Here is a 27,952-nt window from a genome sequence, read left to right as displayed (position 1 = left end):
AATAAAAATGGTGCCAAAACAGCTATTTCTTGTTATCTTGCCTCACAAAAAGTGTAATATAGAGCAACCAAAAATCATATGTACCCTAAACTAGTACCAACATTACTGTCACCCTATCCCGTAGTTTCTAAAATGGGGCCACTTTTTTGGAGTTTCTACTCTAGGGGTGCATCAGGGGGGCTTCAAAGGGGACATGGTGTCAAAAAAAACAGTCCAGCAAAACCTGCCTTCCAAAAACCGTATGGCATTCCTTTCCTTCTGCGCCCTGCCGTGTGCCCATACAGCGGTTTACGACCACATATGGGGTGTTTCTGTAAACTACAGAATCAGGGCCATAAATATTGAGTTTGGTTTGGCTGTTCACCCTTGCTTTGTAACTGGAAAAAAAATTATTAAAATGGAAAATCTGCCAAAAAAGTGAAATTTTGAAATTGTATCTCTATTTTTCATTAATTCTTGTGGAACACCTAAAGGGTTAACAAAGTTTGTAAAATCAGTTTTAAATACCTTGAGGGGTGTAGTTTATAGAATGGGGTCATTTTTGGGTGGTTTCTATTATGTAAGCCTCGCAAAGTGACTGAACTGGTCCCTAAAAATTGGGTTTTTGAAAATTTATGAAATTTCAAGATTTGCTTCTAAACTTCTAAGCCTTGTAACATCCCCAAAAAATAAAATATCATTCCAAAAATGATCCAAACATGAAGTAGACATATGGGGAATGTAAAGTAATAACTATTTTTGGAGGTATTACTATGTATTATAGAGGTAGAGAAATTGAAACTTGGAAATTTGCAATGACGAAAAAACTATCTCAGAATGGCCTGGATAAGTCAAAGCATTTTAAAGTTATCAGCACTTAAAGTGACACTGGTCAGATTTGCAAAAAATGGCCAAGTCCTTAAGGTGAAATAGGGCTGAGTCCTTAAGGGGTTAAGGGGTTAATTATGAACTTTCTGCTGTATTCATGCAAACAACTTAATTTGAATACTTTTTGCCGCAATTATGGAAATATCTTGAATTGTACGCTTCATAGAACAAAAAACCTCAAATTGTTTTGGGAACGGATTTTTTTGGATCATATATTTTTTTTTCTGTTTTTTATATATACTGTAACGGAACGCCTAGCACCCCGACCGGGTACCTCTGCAGACCCCACGAACCGCCGAAGCTTGGTTGAGGTCTCACCGTCTCCTACCCACCCTGGACCTACGAAAGGGCTCCAGGCTCCAGTGGGTGAACCTCCCCTACATCCAGAGAGCAGGAACCAGGAACAAGCTCTTACAAGAGCTAGTAGTAAAGCCAGGGGAGTATAGCAAATCTCCCAGCGTATAGCAATCCCCAGCGTCGATCAGTTACCCAAACATCAGCCTCAACATGATGAAGGATAAAACAGGAACTGACTGTACTTCACGTACAGCCTCTTTTATTCACAAACCAAAAACATAGTACTGCCCACAGGGTTTTGAAATACAACCAATCAATATATTACAACACATCCCCACAATGCATCATGGTTTCCTCCTCTCTGTCCTGGAGACAACCGGGGAGTAATCCAATTATCTCTCAGGACAAAGGGAAATCGCCAATACACATGTGCGGACAACAGGACAGAAATCACCATTTAAACATACAATGTCACAACCCTTTTCAATACACAGACATTTAACATATTGCCAGACAGCTCAAGTCTGAGTGCATATTATTAGGTGAATGGCACTCAGACAACATGAATACAATAAAATGAGCTAACTGGGTACCCTCACATAACATAAAATACAATTACACAGACAGATGGTTCTGTCACACATGTCAAAACCCCACATGTCCCCATATGGCTTGGATCTGAGCGCTCAGATGCCACAAACACAGTCAAATCGCCATGGGGTTTAAGTTTTGCATGGGCTGATGAGGGGGCCCATAATCCTGGGGCAAGAGGCTGGTAGCCAGGCCCCTCCAAAACCCAGTGGCGAGGTTGGTTTCGCCACATATACGTACTGTTGTTTTTAATTAAATACTGGTTCCTATTACAGTTCCGTATGATAGCGTGTTAATCTAACCAATATTGTGGATGTCACTGCTATGGGGACAGTGTGGACATGACTGATATAAAGGGCACTCTGCATGTCACTGTTATGGGGCCACTGTGAACATCACTGTTGTGGAGGGACTGTGGATGACACTGATATGGGGGCACTGTGCATGTCACTTTTTGGCCCACTGTGCATGTCACTGTTATGAGGCCATTGAGGATGTTACTATTATGGGACCACTGTGGATGTCACTATTATGGGGGAGTGATGTGGATGTCACTGTTATGGGAACACTGTGGATGTCATTGTAATGTATATCTTTTAACCACACACACACAAAGAACAAAAGGAAATAGATGGGTTTGAGCTTTCTAGGATATCCCCACACAAAAAGCAATTATGGCACCATCACATGATCCGTATTAGCCAATAGAAGCTTGCAGGTCCTTCATTCATTTCCTAATTGACATACACAGTCACATGACCCTTATTGCCCAATAGAAGCTTGCAAGTCTTTCAGTCTTCACCTCACTGACATGCAAACAGTTTTACACCAGGTTTCCATAACAACTTGGCCATTTTTCTTCAGTGTTATAAAGCCACTGTGGATGTCACTGTTAAGGGGTGGGGAGCTGTGGAGGTCACTATTAAAGGGCTTCTGTCACCCCACTAAACTTTTTTTTTTTTTGGGGGGGTACTTATAATCCCTATACTGCGATTTATCCATACATAATGTAATTAATCATTTTGGTTCAGTAGATACTGCAAAAAACGTACTTTTATAATATGCAAATTACCTGTCTACCAGCAAGTAGGGCGGCTACTTGCTGGTAGCAGCCGCATCCTCCTCTCATAAAGACGCCCCCTCCTCATGTTGATTGACAGGGCCAGCGGACGCGCTCGTTCTCTGCTGGCCCTGTCTGCATTCAAAATCTGGCGCCGGCGCCGTACATGTCTTGAGTCGGCGCAGGCGCACTGAGGGGAGGACGCTCGCTCGGCCGCTCCTTCCTCAGTGCGCCTGCACCGGGTGTAGATGTGACGTCACCGGCGCAGGCGCATTGAGGATGGAGCGACCAAGCTAGCGTCCTCCCCTCAGTGCGCCTGCGCCGACTCAAGACAGGTACGGCGCCGGCGACAGATTTTGAATGCAGACAGGGCCAGCAGAGAACGAGCGCGTCCGCTGGCCCTGTCAATCAACATGAGGAGGGGGCGTCTTTATGAGAGGAGGATGCGGCTGCTACCAGCAAGTAGCCGCCCTACTTGCTGGTAGACAGTTAATGTGCATATTATAAAAGTACGTTTTTTGCAGTATCTACTGAACCAAAATGATTAATTACATTATGTATGGATAAATCGCAGTATAGGGATTATAAGTACCCAAACAAAAAAAAAAAAGAGTTTAGTGGGGTGACGGAAGCCCTTTAAAGAGGCAGGTCACTGTTAAGAGTACACTGTAGATGTCACTGTTATGAAAACACTGTGGATGTCACTGTTAAGGGGGCGGGGAGCTGTGGAGGTCACTATTAAAGAGGCAGGGTGCTGTGGAGGTCACTATTAAGAGTACCCTGTAGATGTCACTGTTATGAAAGCACTGTGGATGTTACTGTTATGGAGGCACTATGAATGACACTGTTATGGGGCACTGTGCATGCCACTGTTATGGCTTGCATTGTGGATGTAACCTTTTAACCACACAAATAATAAACAAGTGCAAAGCTGGGTAATTTTGGTAGTCTCTTATAGATATAGAAATACATTTCTGTCTGTCTGTTATGCACAGTTAAATGACCGAACTAATCTGCACCAGATTTGGCATATAAGTAAATCTTGGAAAAATTTTAGACAGCTTAAGCTCTATAAAATGTATGGATCTTTAGAAATATTTACAAAAAATGCAAATATGGAACCATCAAATGATCCGTATTAGCCAATAGAGTCTTGCAGGTCCTTAACTCATTGTCATAATCCCTCCCGTGACAGAGGTTAGAAGATCTGAAAGACTGGCTGCACATTAGTTCATCTGACAGCCTATCTGTTTTCACTTCTTGCAGTGTTGTTGGTAATGACCACACCTCTTGTCTCAGGTGTAGCTTGTGGTCATTACTGCTCCTCTATTTAGTTTGAACTCACACTTCATACCATGCGGTTGATATTCTCTGCCTGGAGTTGGAAGAGCTGGTGTGTGTTCTGGTGTTTGCAGAAGTGCAATTCCTGGGTTACTTACTGTCATCTCCAGGTTTTCGTATGGATCCAGAGAAGGTCTGTGCTGTGTTGGACTGAGATCGACCCGAAAATCTGAAAGCGCTTATGTGGTTTTTGGGGTTCACCAACTACTACCATTAATTCATTTTGAACTACTCAACTGTGGTTAAACCTTTAACGGACATGACTAGGAAGGGTTCGGATGTCTCAGTCTGGTCTAATGAGGCATTACAAGCCTTTTCAGCTGGTGCAACTGGATGTGTCGCAGCCATTCATTGTGGAAGTTGACGCATCTGAGGTAGGGCTCTTGTCGCAGGGCCCTTCACCTAGTAAATGGCGCCCATGTACTTTCTTCTCAAAGAAGTTCTGAACTGCTGAAAAAAATTATGACATAGGTAATAGAGAGTTGCTGGCCATTAAGTTGGCTTTTAAGGAATGGCGTCATTGGTTGGAAGGAGCTATTCATTCTATTACGGTAATTACCGATCACAAAAATCTGGCTTACCTGGAGTCAGCTAAACATCTGAACCCAAGGCAGGCCAGATGGTCGTTGTTTTTTACCAGATTAAATTTCGTTGTCACCTATCTCCCTGGGGTTAAGAATGTCAAGGCGGAAGCTTTGTCACGTAGCTTTCCTGGGGGGAGGGGGGTGGGGGGGGGGTGATTGGGAAGATCCTGGTCCGATATTGGCTGAAGGGGTGGTAATATCTGCACTTTATCCCTACCTTGAGGCAGAGGTGTGGGAGGCCCAGGGAGATGCATCGAAGTCCTGTCCTCCAGGGAAGTTGTTTGTTCCTTCAGAATTACTACACAAGGTTTTCGAGGAACATCACTGTACAGTTCTTACAGGATACCCTGAAAGCAGATCCACGGTTAATCTCATTTCTTGTAGATTCTGGTGGCCGGGGTTGCGTATATGTGTTGAGGGCTATGTGTCAGCTTTTAGTACTTGTGCACATGCTAAGGTGACACATACTCGGCCTTCAGGATCTCTACTTCCGTTGTCCATCCCGTCCCGACCCTGGACTCATTTGTCCATGGACTTTATCACAGATTTGGGGGCATATGGGTTCCATCCACAGTTTGGCACATTTTCTGGTACTGAGACTTCTGGTATACCTGAAGAGGAAAGATTTTCTTCTTCTTTGTCATCTATTTGGCGGAAAATTCTAAATGATAAAAAAAAATGGGCAAAAAGTATAAACGAATGGCTGACAAGAGACATATGAGTGGTCCAGACCTGAGAGTGGGTGATTCTGTGTGGCTGTCCACAAGAAACATTAAGTTGAAGGTACCTTCTTGGAAAATGGGTCCAAGGTTTATTGATCCATATAAGATCTCTGCCATTATTAACCCAGTAGCCTTTCTTCTTGAACTTCCACAGGCTTTAAAAATTCATAATGTTTTCCACAAATCATTGCTGAAGAGATATGTCGAACCTGCTGAACTGTCCTCCTTGCCTCCCGCTTCTGTCATGGTGGACGGTTCTCTTGAATTTCAGATCAGCAGGATAGTGGACTCACAAATTCTCCGTAGATCCCTTCAGTACCTCGTTCACTGGAAGGGCTACGGTCCAGAGGAGAGAATGTGGGTTCCAGCGGCCAACATTAATGCTAGTCGCCTTGTGAAAGCCTTTCACATGGCTCATCCAGATAAGGTCAGTCCTGGGTGTCCGGAGGTCACTCGTAGAAGGGGGGGGTACTGTCCTGGTCCCTCCCGTGACAGAGGTTAGAAGACCTGAGAGACTGGCTGCACGTTAGATCATCTGACAGCCTATCTGTTTTCACTTCTTGCAGTGTTGTTGTTGGTAATGACCACACCTCGTGTCTCAGGTGTAGCTTGTGGTCATTACTGCTCCTCTATTTAGCCTGAACTCACACTTCATACCATGCGGTTGATATTTGCTGCCTGGAGTTGGAAGAGCTGTTGTGTGGTCCTCATCTGAGTTCCTGCTGATCCATTTTCTCTTGAAGATAAGTGTACTTCTCTTGGTATTTTGTTGCTCCCATTTGCTCGTTGTTTACTAGGCCTCAGGGAGATGCTGGTTCGTTCATCTGGGAAAGAACCAGTAGTCTCAGACCCTGTCACTAATCCGAGGGATTTTTTAGGGTCACTAGGACCTAGGTTTACGGTGTATGAATACTCCCACCTTCAGGGTCTATTCATACTGACAGGACTCAGGGCTGGGTTTAGGGTTTCCTTAGGTGGTCACCATTTACCTTTCCCTAGCCTTGAGGCCTACTTCCTGGTCATTTTCCTTCTGTTGTCATTCTGGTGTTCCTCCCCTCCGCCTACATTGTGACACTCATATCTTAACTAACATAAAAACTGTCACATGACCCTTAGAAGAACAGATCTTTAAGTCTTCGCCTCATTAACATACACACAATTTTACACCACATTTCCATAACAACTTGGCCATTTTTCTTTACTGTTATAAGGTCAGTATGACTGTCACTGTTAAGGGGGCAGGGAGCTGTAGAGGTTACTGTTAAGGGGGAGAGGTGCTGTGTTAAGGAGGTGGGGTGCTATTGAGGTCGCTGTTAAGAGGGACGGGGGGGGGCACTGTGGACATAAAAAAGTGAGACAGTTGGGGAGCACTGAAAAAAAAAAAGTGCACAACCCCTTTAAGAAAATACCCCTTTCTGATGGAATTGTCCCTTTAAATGTATGTTTTTTTTTCCAGTAATGAATCATTTGAATGTGTTGCAACACCTGATTTATTTATTGATTATATTATTTTGTTTCAGTATCAGGGCTATCTATGGAACTGATGACCTCCGCAATGCTGTACATGGAAGTTACTGTTTAACTTCAGCTGAACGTGAAATTCGATTTATGTTTCCTGAAGGTAATTTACTACATACAGTTGAAAATTACCATCACTTGAAGGTTTTATGCAACCGGACATTTGACTTTACTGTTAACAACGATATATATTTGTCTTAACCCCTTAATGCATTATGCCGTATATGTACAGCGGGGAATGCTGTGCCAGACTGCATTGCGCCGTACATGCATGGCATTCACTTAAATGCTCCCTGGCCATGATAGTGCATCTGAAACTCCACTTACCCGACTGTGTCCAGGACTGAACATCTCCGCTTGCTGGCCAGGGACCATTCAGCTGTGGTCCCAGGTGCAGATCACTGTGATTGGTCTGTTCCTCTCTGTCAGTGATCATTCGCATATTCACACATCTCCTACTGTTGTCCCGTCTGGCTATCATTGTGATTGGTTCACTGCCAGGAACGGACCAATCACAATAAATTATGTAACAGAAAGCTATCTCCCAGCTTCGATCCTCTCATTTCTGTGAGAGAATTGATTAGAGCCAGAGACCTGTCAAAAAAAAAAAAAAAGTGACCCACCAACACTCCTCATTTCTCCCTACTACAATATCATTGACCTGTCACTGTTTTCGGGTCAGTGATTTACTAATAGTGACAGTACATCCCCCCCCCCAAACACCCCCCCCTCAACCCCCCCCCCCCCCCAGTCCCTGCCATTGATATCACTGACCTGTTCTGGTCAGTAATCTATCAGTGAGCCTGTTAGCATGGAAAGTACCTTGCGTTTCAATTCTCCCCCCCCCCCCCCCCCCCACCTCTGAACTGCTATCTTCTATCTGTGGCCTGTTACTGATTTTGCCAGCAGTGACCAATTTCTGTCAGCAGATATACTGACTGATATAAAGCTCCACTGCCTTTGGAGCACTTTTTGTTTCATTTTTTTCCTGAATATAAAGAAAAAATAATTGGGGATCATTTAGCATATTGGGGAGAAAGCTTATTTGGGTCTTTTATTAGGAATTTATCAGGGTTAGTTAGGAATTTATCAGAGTTAGAGCTCTAGTTTTAGGATAAGTTAGACTAACGTTTATTGTAAAAAAAAAAAAAAAAAAAAATGGAAAAATATTATTGGGAACCTCAGTACTTGTCTTTGATTTTATAAATACTCTGTGTTTCAATCCCCCTTCATACCTCCGAACCACTTCTTCTATCTGTGGCCAGTCCCTTTCACTGATTTTGCCAGCACTGACACATCTCTGTCAGCAGTGACTGATATAAAGCTCCAATGCTTTTGGAGCACTTTTTTTTTCAATCTTTTTCTGAATAAAAAAAAATATAATTTAACATGTTGGGGAGAAAACTTGTTTGGGTCCTTATCTTAGTATTAGGGATTTATAAGGGTTAAGTAGGGATTCATTCTATTTTTAGGGTAGGTTAGACAATATTTGTTATTAAAAATTAAAAAATTTACTTTCCAAGTTAGTATTAGTTGTTAGGCCCCTTTCACACGGGCGAGATTTCCGCACGGATGCGATGCGTGAGTTGAACGCATTGCACCCGCACTGAATACCGACTCATTCATTTCTATGGGGCTGTTCACATGAGCGGTGATTTTCACGCATCACTTGTGCATTGAGTGAAAATCGCAGCATGCTCTATATTCTGCGTTTTTCACTCAACGCAGGCCCCATAGAAGTGAATGGGGTTGCGTGAAAATCGCAAGCATCCGCAAGCAAGTGTGGATGCGGTGCGATTTTCGCGCACGTTTGCTAGGAGACGATTGGGATGGAGACCCGATCATTATTATTTTCCCTTATAACATGGTTATAAGGGAAAATAATAGCATTCTAAATACAGAATGCAAAGTACAATAGCGCTGGAGGGGTTAAAAATAAATAAATAATAATTTAACTCGCCTTAGTCCACTTGATCGCGATGCCCGGCATCTCCTTCTGTCTCCTTTACTGAACAGGACCTGTGGTGAGCATTCATTACAGGTCAAGGACCTGTGGTGACATCACTCCGGTCATCACATGATCCATCACATGATCTTTTACCATGGTGATGGATCATGTGATGACCGGAGTGACGTCACCACAGGTCCTTGACCTGTAATGAATGCTCACCACAGGTCCTGTTCAGTAAAGGAGACAGAAGGAGATGCCGAGCATCGCGATCAAGTGGCCTAAGGTGAGTTAAATTATTATTATTTTATTTTTTTAACCCCTCCAGCGCTATTTTACTATGCATTCTGTATGGGTACCAAACATGCGCGATTTTTCCAACGCGAGTGCAAAACGCATTACAATGTTTTGCACTTGTGCGGAAAAATCGCAGGTGTTCCCGTAACGCACCCGCACATTTTCCTGCAACGCCCGTGTGAAAGGGGCCTTAAAGTTGCAAAATGTCTTAACAGGTTTACAGTGCTGAGGAGGCTTATGCCATTCTAGCCTCAGAGTCTGACTCTGACAGTGGAGAACAAGAACCTTTTCTTACCTCTTCGTCTGATTCATTAACCCCTTCAGGACACAGCCATTTTTCACCTTCAGGACGCAGCCTAGTTTTGCAAATCTGACATGTGTCACTTTATGTGGTAATAACTTTAAACCGCTTTTACTTATCCAGGCCATTCTGAGATTGTTTTCTCGTCACATATTGTACTTAATGACAGTGGCAAAATTGAGTCAAAATATTTCATTTTTATTTATAAAAAAATACCAAATTTACCTAAAATTTTGAAAACTTTCCAAATTTCTATTTCTCTACTCTTATAATAGATAGTAATAGCTCCAATAATAGTTATTACTTTAATATATGTCTACTTCACGTTTGGATCATTTTGAAAATGACATTTTATTTTTTGGGGATGTTAGAAGGCTTAGAAGTTTAGAAGCAAATCTTACAATTTTTAAGAAAATGTCCAAAACCCAATTTTTTCAGGACCAGTTCAGTTATGAAGTCACTTTCTGGGGCTTGTATATTAGAAATCACCACATTTTAGAAACTACACCCCTCAAGGTATTCATAACAGAGTTTACAAACTTTGTTAACCCTTTAGGTGTTCCACAACAATTAAAGGAAAATGTAGATGAAATTTTAGAATTTAACTTTTTGGGCAGATTTTCCATTTTAATCAATTTTTTGCCAGTAACAAAGCAAGAGTTAACAGCCAAACAAAACTCAATATTTATTGCCTTGATTCTGTACTTTACGATCACATACAGTATGGGGTGTTTCTGTAAACTGCTGTACGGGCACACGGCACCCCTAGAGTACAAACTCCAAAAAAATACCCCATTTTGTAAAATACGGGTTAAGGTGGCAGTTTTGTTGGTACTATTTTAGGGTACATATGATTTTTTGGTTGCTCTATATCACACTTTTTGTGAGGCAAGGTAACAAAAAATAGCTGGCACCATTTTTATTTTTTGTTATTTACAATGTTCATCTGACAGGTTAGATCATGTGGTATTTTTATAGAGCAGGTGGTTACGGACTCGACAATACCAAATATGACTTTTTTGGTTGTTTGTTTCAGTTTTACATATGAAAGCATTTTTGGAAAAAAAAATTTTGGTGTCTCCATATTCTGAAAGCCATCGTTTTAATTTTTTGGGCTACTGTATTATGTAGGGGCTAATTTTTTTCGGTATGGAATTACGGTTTGATTTGTACTATTTTAGGGTGCATATGACTTTTTGATCGCTTGGTATTACACTTTTTGTGAGGTAAGGTGACAAAAAATTGCGTTATCTTGACACATTTTTTTTTTTTATACGATGTTCATCTGAGGGGTTAGGTCATGTGATATTTTTATAGAGCAGGTTATAACGGATGTGGCAATACCTAATATGTATACTTTTTATATTTATTTAAGTTTTACACAATAATATAATTTTTGAAACAAAAAAAATAATGTTTTAGTGTCTCTATAGTCTGAGAGCCATTGTTTTTTATTTTATGGGTGACTGTCTGAGGTAGGAGCTAATTTTTTGCAGGATGAGGAGACGGTTAGATTGGTACTATTTCGGGGGGCATATGCCTTTTTGATCACTTGGTGTTGCACTTTTATCACAGTTTTTATAAAAAATAAATAAATCATGTTTTAGTGTCTCCATAGTCTGAGAGCCGTATTTATTTATTTTTTTGGCGATTGTCTTATGTAGTGTATCATTTTAGCGGGATGAGATGACAGTTTGATTGGCACCATTTTGGGGTGCATATGACTTTTTGATCGCTTGCTATTACACTTTTTGTGATGTAAGGTGACAAAAAATGGCTTTTTAGACACAGTTTTTATTTAATATTTTTTACGGTGTTCACCTGAGGGGTAAGATCATGTGGTATTTTTATAGAGCAGGTTGTTACGAACGCGGCGATACCTAATATGTCAACTTTTTAAAATATTTTTTATTTTCTCAAAGTAGAATGTCCTACAACCTGGTTGTAGGAAATTCTACTTTGAGAAAATAAAAAGAGGCTTATTCACAAAGACACAGCAGCTGGGATTCCTTTACCTACCATAAAATAGGCCTATCCGCCAGCCAAAAGGCCGTCGGGAGCGGCCCGCGCTAAAAGTCCTCTGTTGTACACAGCGCAGCGACAATGCAGAGACGCTCACCTCACGCTGGCAGCAGGAGCCTGAGGGAGGGACTCGGGAGGAGCGTAATATGATCCTAGAGTGGAAGCTGCTTCTGCCAGCCCCTCCCCGCCCACCAACCAATCAGAGCTGAGGCAAGGCAAGCACTAGCAGCTCTGAGTCTGAGTAGTACAGGGAGTCTAAGAATAGAAATGAATGGAATGAGTCTCAGGTTAAAAGAATCTAAAGATCCGATTAGTTAGAGACTCATTCGATTCTTTGTGTTAAAAGAGCCGTGAGTCAGAGTCTAGAACAGTTTACACTGAGGCTCTTGGCTGCTTTTGTTGCAGCAGTGATAAGATTAAGGGACAGGAGCAGAGAGATAAGAGAAGTGACAGATGACACAGAGTTTAGATTACAGGTTGAATTAACCCTTTAGGATCAAATTGGCTTCTCAGGAGATATATATGTTGAAGGCATCTCATTCAGTAGCTATATAACTAAGGGTGGGTTCACATCTCCTTTACGGATTCCGTTAAGTGGGGACTATTTTATTATCAGCCAGTGACTGTGTTACTGTAATACTGTTATCAATTCAGCACATAGTTTTCCCTGTGCGTGCATTCACATTTCACTTCACTTGGTTCGTTGTACTACTGTCAGTGTCAGACTGTTGTCACTGTGGGTAACAATGCACAACAGACAACAATGCACACCACAGTGACAGCTCCTGACTCCTGTCCGGCGTCAGCCTCAGCTTCCCTTCACTATCACTATAATCCATCACTCTTCCTGATCCTGACTCACTCATTAGAGAGCTGAAGAGCCGACTGAGTCAGCAGCAGCAAGTGAATCGAATGGATAGCATCTGCGCATGCGCACCCTCACCTAGAGTCTTCGGTTCACTTGCGAGTCAGCTCAGCAGTCAGTGACTCAGCAAGTGAACCGAAGATCCGATTCATGAATCGGTTCATTTGAAAGATCCGAACTTCCCATCACTACTGAGGTCATATCCGGTGGGCCGCGGCATTACAGGAACAGCACCAGCTGCTGTTGTCCACAGTCCACAGCAGCTAGAAAACAGTAATCTTCATAGTAATGTTAAATGATCACTATAGTGTCAGGAAAACAAAGCGGTTTTCCTGACACTATAGTGCCCTGAGGGTGCCCCCACCCTCAGGGTCCCCCTCCCGTGGTCCCCCTCCATGTTGCCAAGATAGACGCCAAATGAAGGGGTAGTTGCAGGAACAAAATACTTTAATGGTATCGATAAAATATATATGTAATTAAGACACTGAGTGCAGTTCCATAAAAAGGCCCAGCAAAATCCTCAGCACCAGGCCCATGATGCTCTTGATCCGGCCCTGGGTCTGTGCTGTGGATCGGGCGGGTGCAGCTCCTGCGCCCGCCCGATCCCATTATGTACATGCACGTGGGAATGCGGTAAGGCACCACGTTCCCCCACATACATGTATGTGAAAATGCGGGAAGGGGTTAAGTGATGAATCCTCTCACAGAAGGATTAGGCCCCTTTCACATGAGCGAGTTTTACGCGCGGGTGCAATGCGTGACGTGAACGCATAGCACCCGCACTGAATCCTGACCCATTCATTTCAATGTGTCTCTGTACATGAGCGTTTTTTTTTCAAGCATCAGTTCTGCGTTGCGTGAAAAACGTAGCATGTTCTATATTCTGCGTTTTTTAACAAAGCCCTGGCCCCAAAGAAGTGAATGGGGCTTTAGTGAAAAACGCATTGCATCCGCAAGCAAGTGCGGATGCAATGCGTTTTTTACTGATGTTGTTTGTAAGGCTACATGCACACGAACATGAAGACGGATGACATCCGTATGCCATCCGTTTTTTTGCGGATCCATTGTAACTGCCTAAAAAAACAGAATAGGACATGTTCTAGTTTTTTTGCGGGGCTACGGAACGGACATACTGATGCGGACTGCACTCAGTGTGCTGTCCGCATTTTTGCAAAAAAAAAAACGGAACGGACACGGAAACAAGCCACGTTAATGTGCATGTAGCCTAAACCTTCAGTTTTTTATCATGCGCGTGAAAAACGCATCAAAACGCATTGCAAACATGCAGAAAAAACTAAACAACTGAACGCAATCGCAGACAAAACTGACTGAACTTGCTTGCAAAATGGTGCGAATTTCACTGAACGCATCCGGAGCCTATCCGTCACGCTCGTGTGAAAGAGGCCTTAAGCCTCTTTCACACGGGCGTCGCGTGTGAGGGCCAGACAGGATGCGGGTGCATCGTGGGAAAATGCGCGATTTTTCCGCACAATTGCAAAGCGTTTTAATGCGTTATGCACGCACATGAGAAAAATTGGCATGTTTGGTACCCATACCCGAACCCGGACTTCTTCACAAAATTTCGGGTTTGGGATCGGTGTTGTGTAGATTTTATTATTTTCCCTTATAACATGGTTATAAGGGAAAACAATAGCATTCTTGTTTTTTTTTGTTAAACTCACCTCATCCACTTGTTTGCGCAGCTCGGCTTGTCTTCTTTCTTCTTCTTTCTTCTTCTTTGAGAACCTGGGAGAAAAGGACCTTTGGTGACATCACTGCGCTCATCACATGGTCCATCACCATGGTGATGGACCATGTGATAAGCGCAAGAAAATTATTTGGGGTCGAATACTTAATATGGGTATAGTTAAAAAAAAAACATCACTACGGTCATATTGGAGTAATGACCTTTTACATCACATGCACCATTATGCCTAGGGCCCTATGCGTTCTCCTGAAATTTCTACATTATAACAATATACATTATAACAGCAGATGGTCCACCCCCTAATGATCCTGGATATGATTCTTTACACACAATTCGGCCCATTATAGATCATCATAATCTCAAGTTAGCCCAGGTATACAACCCTTAAAAGCATCTTTCCATTGATTAATCACTTGTGCACTTCAAGGGCAGACTGCATTTTCGCCAATACCTGCTCAACAAACAGGACAAGTATGGCATCAAAATCTACAAATTATGTGAAATCCGAAGTGGCTATACACATAAATTCAGAGTTTACGAGGGAAAAGATTCAAAAATCGAACCCCCAGAGTCCCCCCCCTGGCAAAATAGTATGGACTTGATTCACTGCCTGCTAAGTCAAAGGTACAACTTGTACCTTGACAACTTCTACACAAGTGTCCCACTACTGAAATGCCTGTTTTTCAGAGACACTGTTGCATGCGGAACTATCAGACGAAACCAAAAACATCTGCCTAAAAATTTTATAGACCAAAGAATAAAGGTGAGGGAAAGCAGGGCAGTTTGCAGTGATAACAGGATGCTTGTTAAGTACAAAGCCAAGCGTGATGTCCTTGTAGTAACCATACATACTGAGATCCACCCCTGTCCCAGTTCATGGATCCACAGAATCAGCCCCCAAGCCTGTGTGCATTCAGAACTATAAGGCCTCTTTCACACGGGCGTTGCGGGAAAATGTGCGGGTGCGTTGCGGGAACACCCACGATTTTTCAGCGCGAGTGCAAAACATTGTAATGCGTTTTGCACTCGCGTGAGAAAAATCACGCATGTTTGGTACCCAAACCCGAACTTCTTCACAGAAGTTCGGGCTTGGGATCGGTGTTCTGTAAATAGTATTATTTTCCCTTATAACATGGTTATAAGGGAAAATAATAGCATTCTGAATACAGAATGCATAGTAAAATAGCGCTGGAGGGGTTAAAAAAAATAAAAAAATGTTTAACTCACCTTAGTCCACTTGATAGCGCAGCCGGCATCTGCTTCTGTCTCCTTTCTTTAGGACCTGGGTAAAGGACCTGTGATGACGTCACTCCGGTCATCACATGGTACGTCACATGATCTTTTACCATGGTGAAAGATCATGTGACGTACCATGTGATGACCGGAGTGACGTCATCAAAGGTCCTGTAACTGTATTTAATGCTCACCATAGGTCCTTCAACAAAGGAGACACAAGGAGATGCCGGGCTACGCGAGCAAGTGGATTAAGGTGAGTTAAATGATTTTTAAAAAAAATTTAACCCCTCCAGCGCTGTTTTACTATGCATTCTGTATTCAGAATGCTATTATTTTCCCTTATAACCATGTTATAAGGGAAAATAATAATGATCGGGGCTCCATCCCGATCGTCTCCTAGCAACCGTGCGTGAAAATCGCACCGCATCCGCACTTGCTTGCAGATGCTTGCGATTTTCACGCAACCCCATTCACTTCTATGGGGCCTGCGTTGCGTGAAAAACGCACAAAGACAAGTGATGCGTGAAAATCACTGCTCGTGTGCACAGCCCCATAGAAATGAATAGGTCAGTATTCAGTACGGGTGCAATGCGTTCACCTCCCGCATCGCATCCGTGCGGAATACTCGCTCGTGTGAAAGGGGCCTAATAGGTTTATGGGAGGGGTGGATCTGTCAGACCAGATACTGCAACCATACACTGCTCTCTGCAAAAATTGGGCGTGGTATAAAAAATTGGTAATATACCTGATGCAAATAGCCCTGTATAATGCCTTTGTAATACAGGGTGGGCCATTTATATGGATACACCTTAATAAAATGGCAATGGTTGGTGATATTAACTTCCTGTTTGTGGCACATTAGTATATGTGAGGGGGGAAACTTTTCAAGATGGGTGGTGACCATGGCGGCCATTTTGAAGTCGGCCATTTTGAATCCAACTTTTGTTTTTTCAATAGGAAGAGGGTCATGTGACACATCAAACTTATTGGGAATTTCACACGAAAAACAATGGTGTGCTTGGTTTTAACGTAACTGTATTCTTTCATGAGTTATTTACAAGTTTCTGACCACTTATAAAATGTGTTCAATGTGCTGCCCATTGTGTTGGATTGTCAATGCAACCCTCTTCTCCCACTCTTCACACACTGATAGCAACACCGCAGGAGAAATGCTAGCACAGGCTTCCAGTATCCGTAGTTTCAGGTGCTGCACATCTCGGATCTGCACAGCATAGACAATTGCCTTCAGATGACCCCAAAGATAAAAGTCTAAGGGGGTCAGATCGGGAGACCTTGGGGACCATTCAACTGGCCCACGACGACCAATCCACTTTCCAGGAAACTGTTCATCTAGGAATGCTCGGACCTGACACCCATAATGTGGTGGTGCACCATCTTGCTGGAAAAACTCAGGGAACGTGCCAGCTTCCGTGCATAAAGAGGGAAACGCATCATCATGTAGCAATTTCGCATATCCAGTGGCCTTGAGGTTTCCATTGATGAAGAATGGCCCCACTATCTTTGTACCCCATATACCACACCATAAATTTTTTTTGTTCCAACAGTCTTGGAGGGATCTATCCAATGTGGGTTAGTGTCAGACCAATAGCGGTGGTTTTGTTTAACTTCACCATTCACATAAAAGTTTGCCTCATCACTGAACAAAATCTTCTGCGTAAACTGAGGGTCCTGTTCCAATTTTTGTTTTGCCCATTCTGCAAATTCAGTGCGCCGATCTGGGTCATCCTCGTTGAGATGCTGCAGTAGCTGGAGTTTGTAAGGGTGCCATTTGTGAGTAGCTAATATCCGCCGAAGGGATGTTCGACTAATGCCACTCTCCAGTGACATGCGGCGAGTGCTACGCTGTGGGCTCTTGCTGAATGAAGCTAGGACAGCCACTGATGTTTCTTCATTAGAGACAGATTTCATGCGTCCACATTTTGGCAAATCCAACACTGAACCAGTTTCACGAAACTTAGCAAGCAGTTTGCTAACTGTAGCATGGGAGATGGGTGGTCTCGTAGGGTGTCTTGCATTGAAATCTGCTGCAATGACCCGGTTACTGCGTTCACCAGACATCAACACAATTTCTATCCGCTCCTCACGTGTTAACCTCCGACATGTCAATGGCTGTAAACAAAGAGAAACTTGTAAATAACTCATGAAATAATAAAGTTACGTTAAAACCAAGCACACCATTGTTTTTCGTGCGAAATTCCCAATAAGTTTGATGTTTCACATGACCCTCTTCCTATTGAAAAAACAAAAGTTGGATTCAAAATGGCCGACTTCAAAATGGCCACCATGGTCACCACCCATCTTGAAAAGTTTCCCCCCTCACATATACTAATGTGCCACAAACAGGAAGTTAATATCACCAACCATTGCCATTTTATTAAGGTGTATCCATATAAATGGCCCACCCTGTATACAGAAGTGCAGGAAACAGAGGATAATTCCTGTACTTTCAAGAAAAAGTAATAAAGACCATTTTATTTGGGGAACAGGAAGGGGAAGGGGAAGGGAGCAGGGCCACAGGAAGTGAGAGCAGAATAATGCAAGGGCAGCATTTCCCACAGAGACATAGCCACAAAAAACTGTCTGGTATGCTCCAGAAGCAGAATCAGGAAAGACACAATTTACAGTTGTGAGACATGCTCCTCAAAGCCTGATCTTTGCATAAAAGATTCTTTTAGAATCTACCACACCTCTGTTGACTTTAACTAAACCCCCTTTGATCATTTTGTCATACACTCTCTGTATGCTGGTAAAAATTCTATTTAATTCCCTTTTTCTCCATGACTATAAATTCCACATTTCAATTGGAATTCTAAGAAAACAAAGCTAAAAATGATTCTGGGCTGCAGCCAATGTTGTTCCTTATACTGCTGTAGTCACTAGCCTCTGCAGTGTACAGTGCAAGACTGCGGAGGCTGCAGCAGTAATTGAAATGTCACCACTGCAGTGAAACAATATGTCATTGGCTGCAGTCCCAGGGAAGATTATAGTGCGGCAACACTTTATCAGAGTGGGTTCAGGAATGAATTGTCCTTTTTTCATTACGGGTTGTCCTGACTATTGAAAAAAAAACTAATGGTAGACAGCAGTAGTGTTCAAGATAATAAAATAAAAACCTTTATCGCTGAGGCCATTGATTGACTGCAGTGGTCTCATGACCAAGAACGGGTCCATGCCACTTCCAGTCTCAAGGTGACTGCCGAGAGCCATGACACTGGAAGACTGGTTGATTTGAAAGGTAAGGATTTTTTAACACACTGCTGCCTCCCATTAGTTTAGTTTAGGCCAGACAAACCCCTTATAATATTATAATATTAACCCCTTCCCGACCAATGACGTAATATTACGTAATAGCTGGAGGAAACTTCCTGCAATTCGACGTACTACTATGTCATTCTGATCGGACGGGTACCAGAGCGGTGTGCAGAGGCATTGGGACCTAGGAGTTCCAGCCCCTGGCTGTGTCTCCTAAGCAACAGTGTATTGTAAAAGATGTATTGTAAGGCCTTGCAGAGGGGAAGTCCCAAAGTGGGGGGGGGAATGAAAAAAAAATATTTTTAATAAAAAAAAAAAAATTAAGTTTCAAGTAAAAAAAAGAAAACACCTCTTTCCCCTGATTTTATGGTAAAAAAATAGAAAAGATGAAAAAACACACATATGAGGTATCGCCACGTCCATAACAGCTCTATGAATATATCACATAATCTACCCTATCAGATAAACACATAAAAAAAATAAAAGCTGTGCCAAAAAAAAAAAAACATTTTTGTCACCTTACAACACAAAAACTGCAATACTAAGCGATCAAAAATTGTATGTATCCCAAATTAGTACCAATCAAACAGTCGCCTCATCCCGCAAAAAATTAACCCCTACAAAATACATTCTGTAAAAAAAATATATAATTAATCAGTCAGAAAATGGAGACACTAAAACATGATTTTTTTTGTTCCAAAAATGCTTTTGTTTAAAACTTAAATTTTAAAAAGTATACATATTAGGTATTGCCACGTCCGTATCTACCGGCTCTATAAAAATATCACATGACCTACCCCATCAGATGAACACCGTAAAAATAAATATATAAAAACTGTGCCAAAACGACCAATTTTTTGGTCATCTTGCCCCATAAAGTGTAATATTGAATGATCAAAAAATTATATGTACCCAAAAATGATACCAATAAAAAAAACTAGCCCCTGCACAAGACGATCGGCAGAGAAATTTAAAAAAATATGGCGTTCAGAAAATGGAGACACAAAAATGCTTTATTATGTAGAACTCAAACAAACAAAAAAGTAGACATATTTGATATTTTCGGGAACGTAACATCCTGCTCTATAAAAATGGCACATGATCTATCCTGTCAGATGAGCATTGTAAAAAACAAGTAAAAACTGTGCCAAAACAGCCAATTTTTGGTTGCCTTGCCTCACAAAAAGTGTAATATAGACCTATCAAAAATCATATGTACCCCAAAATAGTATCAATAAAACTGTCACCTTATCCCGTAATTTCCAAAATGGGGCCACTTTTTGGGAGTTTCTACTGTAGTGTGCATGGTGGGGGGTTGGGGGGTTGGGGGTAGGGTTCAAATGTGACATAGTGTCTAAAAACCAGTCCAGTAAAATCTGCCTTCCAAAAACCATATGGCACTCCTTTTCTACTGCACACTGCCCTTGCATCAGTTTATCATCACATGTGGGGTGTTTATGTAAACTACAGAATCAGGGTAATAGATATTGAGTTTTGTTTCTTAACCCTTGATGTGTTACAGAAAAAAATGGAAAATCTGCCATTTTCCTTTCATTCTTGTGGGCCACCTTAGGCCCCTTTCACACGGGCGAGAATTCCGTGCGGGTGCAATGCGTGAGATGAACGTATTGCACCCGCACTGAATCTGGACCCATTCCCTTCAATGGGGCTGTTCAGATGAGCGGTGATTTTCACGCATGACTTGTGCGTTGCGTGAAAATCGCAGCATGTTCTATAGTCTGTGTTTTTCACTCAACGCAGGCCCCATAGAAATGAATGGGTCTGCGTGAAAATCGCAAGCAAGTGGTTGCTAGGAGATGATGTAAGTAAATTGATTAAAGTCAATTTACTGTATTATTTTCCCTGTGGCTTTAGGCGTTAAAAAATAAAATAAATAACTCGCCTCATCCTGTTGTTCACGCAACATTTTTTAACCCCTAAAGACACATTTTAGTAAGCATTCCGTATTCAGAATGCTATTATTTTCCTTTATAACCATGCTATAAGGGAAAATAAAATATACAAAACACCTAACCCAAACCTGAACTTCAGTGAAGAAGTCCGGGTTCGGGTCTGGGTACCTCAATCAGTTTTTTATCACGCATGTGCAAAACGCATTGCACTCGCGCGATAAAAACTGAACATCGGAACGCAATCGCAGTCAAAACTGACTGCAATTGCGTACCTACTCGCACAATTTTCCCTGATTGCAGACGCAAAGCATCTGGACCTAATCCGGACACGCTTGTCTTCAAGGGGCCTAAGGGTTCACAAAGTTTGTAAAATCAGTTATGAATAACTTGAGGGGAGTAGTTTCTAAAATTTGGTCATTTATGGTTAGTTTCGACTATGTAAGCCTCACAAAGTGACTTCAGAACTGAACTGGTCCTTAACCTCTTAAGGACACAGGGTGTACAGGTACGCCCTGATGTCCTGGTACTTAAGGTCACAGGGCATACCTGTACGTCCTGTGTATTTCCGATCAACGGCGGGCGGTGATCGGAACAAGGTGCCTGCTCAAATCATTGAGCAGGCACCCTGGGACATACGCCCCCCAAAATGTGTGGCCACCATTTGCATCCCGCAGTGAACACATCTCTGTCGCATAGAGTTGATCAGGTTGTTGATTGTGGTCTGTGGAATGTTGGTCCACTCCTCTTCAATAGCTGTGCGAAGTTGCTGAATATTGGCAGGAACTGGAACACGCTGTCATATACAACTATCCAGAGCATCCCAAACATGCTCAATGGGTGACATGTCCGGTGAGTATGCTGGCCATGCAAGAACTGGGATGTTTTCAGCTTCCAGGAATTGTGTACAGATCCTTGCAATGTGTGGCCGTGCATTATCATGCTGCAACATGGGGTGATCGTCGTGGATGAATGGCACAACAGTGGGCCTCAGGATCTCATCACGGTATCTCTGTGCATTCAAAATGCCATCAATAAAATGCACCTGTGTTCGTTGTCCATAACATACACCTACCCACATCATAACCCCACCGCCACCATGGGCCACTCGATCCACAACGTTAACGTCAGCAAACCGCTCACCCACACGACGTCATACACACTGTCTGCCATCTGCCTTGAACAGTGAAAACCGGGACTCATACGTCAACAGAACGCCTCTCCAACGTGCCAGACGCCATCGAATGTGAGCATTTGCCCACTCAAGTCGGTGACGATGACGAACAGCAGTCAGGTCCAGACCCAGATGAGGACGACGAGCATGCAGATGAGCTTCCCTGAGACGGTTTCTGACAGTTTGTGCAGAAATTCTTTGGTTATGCAAACAGATTGTTGCTGCAGCTGTCCGGGTGGCTGGTCTCAGACAATTATATTCTCTGAAACGCCTTTGGAGACTGATTATGGTAGAGAAATGAACATTCATTGCACGGGCAACAGCTCTGGTAGACATTCCTGCAGTCAGCATGCCAATTGCACGCTCCCTGAAACGTTGCGACATCTGTGACATTGTGCTGTGCGATCAAACTGCACATTTCAGAGTGGGCTTTTATTGTTGGCAGTCTAAGGCACACCTGTGCAATATTCATGCTGTCTAATTAGCACCTTGATATGCCACACCTGTGAGGCGGCAAAGGAGAAGTGCTTACTAACTCAGATTTAGACAGATTTGTGAACAATATTTGAGTATTTTCTGTATGTAGAAAATGTTTCAGATCTTTGAGTTCAGCTCATACAAAATAGGAGCAAATCCGAAAGTGTCGCATTTATATTTTTGGTCAGTGTAAAATGACATTTTCAAAATGATTGTAGACATGTAGGAAATGTTAAGCAATTAATATTTTATGATGTATCACTTTCTGTTTTAAAAGCAGAGAAATAGAAATTTTGCAAATTGTGAATTTTTCATAAATAAAGGTGAAATATATTCACTCATTTATGACTGACGTGAAGTACAATGTGTCACTAGAAAACAGTCTCAGAATGGCTTGGATAAGTAAAAGTGTTCCAAAGTAATTACCACATGAAATGACACCTCAGATTTGCAAAAAATGGCCTGGACTTTCTATGAAAACTGGACCGGGGTTGAAGGGGTTAATCCTTTCCAGCCATTTTTCACCTTCCTGACACTGTAATTTTGCTAATCTGATGTGTCACTTAATGTGGTAATAACTTTGGAAGCTTATACTTATGCAAGCGATTCTGAAACTAATTTTTCGGGACATATTGTACTTCATGTTAGTGGTAAAATTGGGTTGATACCTTTTATTTATAAAAAAAAATCCCAAATTTACAGTTTGGAAAGGTTAGCAATTTTCTAAACTTCAATTTCTCTGCTTTTAAGACAGATAGTGATACCTCACAAAATAGCTATTACTTGACATTCACCGTATGTCTACTTTGTGTTGGCATGATTTGGTAAATGTCATTTTATTTCTTAGGACATTAGAAGGCTTAGAATTTTAGAAGCAATTTTTAAAATTTCCAAGAAAATTTCCAAAACTATTTTTCGGACCAATACAGTTTTGAAGTGACTTTGAGAGGCTTACATATGACAGAAACCACCCATAAATACCCCATTTTAAAAGCTACGCCCCTCAAATTATTCATGATTATTGTGATTTTTATGATTTTAGAAACTGTGTTAACCCTTTAGGGTTCCAAAATGGAGGTGAAATTTAAACATTTCATATTTTTTTTGCAGAATTTTTTATTTTAATCAGTCTTTTTGCCTCTTACACAACCAGGGTTAACAGCAAACAAACCTTAATATTGATTACCTTGATTCACTTGAAAGCACATTTTGCTGGAATGGTTTTCAGATGCCATGTCAGCCCCCTCCCTCTTTGAAGCTCCTATATGCCACGGTCAGCCTTCATTACAGCATATAAGGGGTTAATCCGCAGGGCCCCTGCACTGATCGAGCGCACACAGCTGCTGTGCCCACCTAATTGGTGCGCCGTACTATAACTGTGGTTTGTGGGAAATCACTTCCCGCTGCGCCATAATAATGCAGCGAATGTTGGGAAGGGGTTAAGGTATTGGGTTGCGCTGTTACATATATGTAAATTTAAATTATAAGCTACATATGCATTTACACATTTTTAAAGGAATGTTTTATTACAAATTTCAATTCCTAATGGAAATTACAAATAAATTAACAGCTCAGCGTTAACAATCCCCTTTCTGTGGGGCAGGTCAGTACACACTATGATAGTGTCAGTGTAATAGTAATGCCAAGTTTATTGTTAAATTGGAATAACAGAGGAATGGTACAATGCAGATTTAAAAAAAAAAAAGTATTTCATGTAAAGTACAAATATTTGCTGAAACAGATATTCCAGAAAGGTTGGAGGAAGGGGTTTATGTGAGCTAGGAGAGGGAAAGTTGAGAGCAGTTCTGTGATCCCAGACTGGCTGGGGGTTGCCCTTCTCAGGACAAGTGCTCTAACAGTGGCCAGACAAGCTAGGGACTTCACTGATATGCAGCTAAGGGTACTTTCACACTTGCGTTAAACTTTTCCGGTATTGAGTTCCAGCCTAGGGGCTCAATACTGGAAAAAAAACTGATCGGTTTATCCTAATGCATTCTGAATGGAGAGTAATCCGTTCAGTATGTATCAGGATGTCTTCAGTTCAGTCACAGTGCAGTTTTTGGACGGAGAAAATACCGCAGCATGCTGCGGTATTTTCTCCGTCCAAAATTCCAGAACGCTTGCTGGAATGCTGGATACATTGAAATGCATTAATGCTTACAGATTGCCGGATCGACCGGCGACCGAACTGCCTGCCGGAATCCAGCAACGCAAGTGTGAAAGTACCCTAAGAGACGGAGCAAGTAACATAGTACATAAGGCCGAAAAAAGACATTTGTCCATCCAGTTCGGCCTGTCATCCTGCAAGTTGATCCAGAGGAAGGCAAAAAAAAAAACTGAGGTAGAAGCCAATTTTCACCACTTTAGGGGAATAAAAAATTCCTTCCCGACTCCAATCAGGCAATCAGACTAACTCCCTGGATCAACGACCCCTCTCTAGTAGCCATAGCCTGTAATATTATTACGCTCCAGAAATACATCCAGGCCCCTCTTGAATTCCTTTATTGTCCTCACCATCACCACCTCCTCAGGCAGAGAGTTCCATAGTCTCACTGCTTTTACCGTAAAGAATCCTTTTCTATGTTTGTGTACAAACCTTCTTTCCTCCAGACGCAGAGGATGTCCCCTCGTCACAGTCACAGTCCTGGGGATAGTGAACTGCAAGAGCTATATGTATATATTTCCTGAAAAAGAAACTGTAGGATTTCAGATCTCCCCAAAGTCATATTGGAGGCAACTCTGGTTCAAGAAGCGTTATAGCAACAAAAGCAGATCATGACCCACTCAGTGTATGCACTAGCGATAAGCCAGCATTATACAGGTGAAACTCGAAAAATTTGAATATGGTGCAAAGTTCATTTTATTTCAGTAATGCAACTTAAAAGGTGAAACTAACATATGAGATAGACTCATTACATGCAAAGCGAGATATTTCAAACCTTTATTTGTTATAATTTGGATGATTATGGCTTACAGTTTATGAAACACCAAAGTCACAATTTTGAGGTACCCTTTGCTCAGGGGATATGGATTAATTAGCTGACTGGAGTGTGACACTTTGAGCCTAGAATATTGAACCTGAATTTTTCGAGTTTCACCTGTATATTAATTAGTTGTCGAAACAACTTTGTAGTTATATGCAGACTTGTAGCACTTGACCCCCTGCTGTAATACTGAGGAACTTGGATGTACAGCTCAAATCCCTCTCACTGTGTTTAGACAAACATTAAACAATTTTTCACTTGGGGTTACAATTTTAAGACAATTCTTAATAAAAGTTATGTTTTACCTCAAATTCACTAATCCTTAATGCTCTTGAGCTCATTGAATGATCTGGAACACTTACAAACTAGTGACCCAGTGGTACAGGGCTCCCACTATTCTGCACAAAATGGATCCCACCTCCTCTCCGTGTTGTTGGAGATGTCATGGAGATTTAGGCACAAACTTTCACATTTGGTGGGCTTGTTCAGAAATCACCGGGTTTTGGGAAATGGTGTCGAAAGACATTCAATCTATATGCTCTATAGGCACTCCATTAACCCCCAAGATTGCACTCCTGAATCTACCTGATAGGGACTATCCTCTTTCCATTGTATTCTCGCTGGTGTCACATCTTGTAGCAGCGGCAAAAATCCTTTTCCCACGTCATTGGCTCTCGACAGAAGCTCCAACTAGAGGGGAATGGATAGAGAGAGTAAGGGACATATGCAGATTTGAAGAGCTTTCTAGCTGGGAAACTCTCTCACACGATAAATACCTTAAATGCTGGGCACCTTGGTTCGAGTGGTGTGTATCCAGTGGGTTAGCTCCCAGACCTTAATTTTTCCACTGATAACCGTATATCTTCTTGCCTTCTTAGCACTCTCACCTAGACTTAGGTCTCAGTTATGGATATGATCTGCAAATACATCAGCAGATAGCTCTTTTTTCAATAATACTCGGCCATAGTTTTATATGTCTCGCTTTATTTGCCTCAGCAATACTTAGTACTTAACCGCACCATACCAGTTGCAGTAGTACCGATGTGCACACCTTCCTGTGATCCAGGTTATGTATGTTTATTTGTTTGTATGTCTGTTTGTTTGTTTGTATGTCTTCTCTCTATGGGCACTATTGTCTTGCACGAATATATGGGGTAGGACAAAGTCATTGCATTGGTTGTAAATGTTTGCACTACAATGTATACCATTCTAAACGTTGACCCTGTATATCTTTGCCTTGTTATATAAATAAAGATTTGAAAGAAAGAATGATCTGGAACAAAGTAGAGGAGGAGCACAATTTACTCCCCTACCCATATACAGTACAGACCAAAAGTTTGGACGCACCTTCTCTTTCAAAGAGTTTTCTTTATTTTCATGACTATGAAAATTGTAGATTCACACTGAAGGCATCAAAACTATGAATTAACATATGTGGAATTATATACATAACAAACAAGTGTGAAACAACTGAAAATATGTCATATTCTAGGTTCTTCAAAGTAGCCACCTTTTGCTTTGATTACTGCTTTGCACACTCTTGGCATTCTCTTGATGAGCTTCAAGAGGTAGTCCCCTGAAATGGTTTTCACTTCACAGGTGTGCCCTGTCAGGTTTAATAAGGGGGATTTCTTGCCTTATAAATGGGGTTGGGACCATCAGTGGCGTTGAGGAGAAGTCAGGATACACAGCTGATAGTCCTACTGAATAGACTGTTAGAATTTGTATTATGGCAAGAAAAAAGCAACTAAGTAAAGAAAAACGAGTGGCCATCATTACTTTAAGAAATGAAGGTCAGTCAGTCAGCCGAAAAATTGGGAAAACTTTGAAAGTAAGGGCTATTTGACCATGAAGGAGAGTGATGGGGTGCTGCGCCAGATGACCTGGCCTCCACAGTCACCGGACCTGAACCCAATCGAGATGGTTTGGGGTGAGTTGGACCGCAGAGTGAAGGCAAAAGTGCCAACAAGTGCTAAGCATCTCTGGGAACTCCTTCAAGACTGTTGGAAGACCATTTCAGGGGACTACCTCTTGAAGCTCATCAAGAGAATGCCAAGAGTGTGCAAAGCAGTAATCAAAGCAAAAGGTGGCTACTTTGAAGAACCTAGAATATGACATATTTTCAGTTGTTTCACACTTGTTTGTTATGTATATAATTCCACATGTGTTAATTCATAGTTTTGATGCCTTCATAGTCATGAAAATAAAGAAAACTCTTTGAATGAGAAGGTGTGTCCAAACTTTTGGTCTGTACTGTATGTATATTTAAGAAAGGCTGACAAGTCATCTTTAACATTCTGACATTCTTTAAATGTAGCTACTGTTTTTAACAATCCTAACATCACAGTAATATTAGTTTTTACCAGTATGGTATTGGAAATGTATGTGAATATCCTTTCATACTAATGTTTCATCATCTTTCAGCTCCTATTGAACCAATGCCCACTGGTCAGGTTGCCTTGGATTATTTGAAGCTTTTTGTTAATCCAACGTTACTTTCTGGACTTATTGACCTTTGCAAGAAGAAGCCGTCAGACCCATACGTATGTTATCCTTATTTTAGAGTGGGACCGTAATTGGAATTACTCTTTAAAGTGATTGTACAAGATATTTTAAAAATTTTGCAGGGAACAGGGGTCTTTGTAAAATTTTAAAAAAATGTATTCACCTTTAAAATATACCTCTCTGCCACTTTGGTCCCTGCGGCTTAGTAATCTAGACCTGTAGTTATGTTATGTTCATCATTCACATAACTTCTACAGTCACTAGCTTTAGCA

At 41.8% G+C, this 27,952-nt stretch overlaps 1 protein-coding gene across 1 annotated transcript in view; it reads left to right on the top strand.

Annotated features, from left to right (window-relative positions):
• Positions 1–27,952, top strand: part of NME5 (NME/NM23 family member 5) — a 119,689-nt gene that overhangs the window by 78,625 nt on the left and 13,112 nt on the right. The window contains exons 4-5 of the mRNA XM_040415671.1: positions 6,983–7,083; positions 27,600–27,718. Of these exons, the coding sequence (XP_040271605.1) occupies positions 6,983–7,083; positions 27,600–27,718 (220 nt within the window). The remainder of the gene's footprint in view (positions 1–6,982; positions 7,084–27,599; positions 27,719–27,952) is intronic.

The sequence above is a fragment of the Bufo bufo genome, chromosome 1, assembly GCF_905171765.1.
Source record: "Bufo bufo chromosome 1, aBufBuf1.1, whole genome shotgun sequence".
Classification (NCBI taxonomy): Eukaryota; Metazoa; Chordata; class Amphibia; order Anura; family Bufonidae; genus Bufo; species Bufo bufo.
The sequence above is the reverse complement of the archived record's forward strand: the minus strand, read 5'-3'. Positions and strand labels throughout refer to the sequence as shown.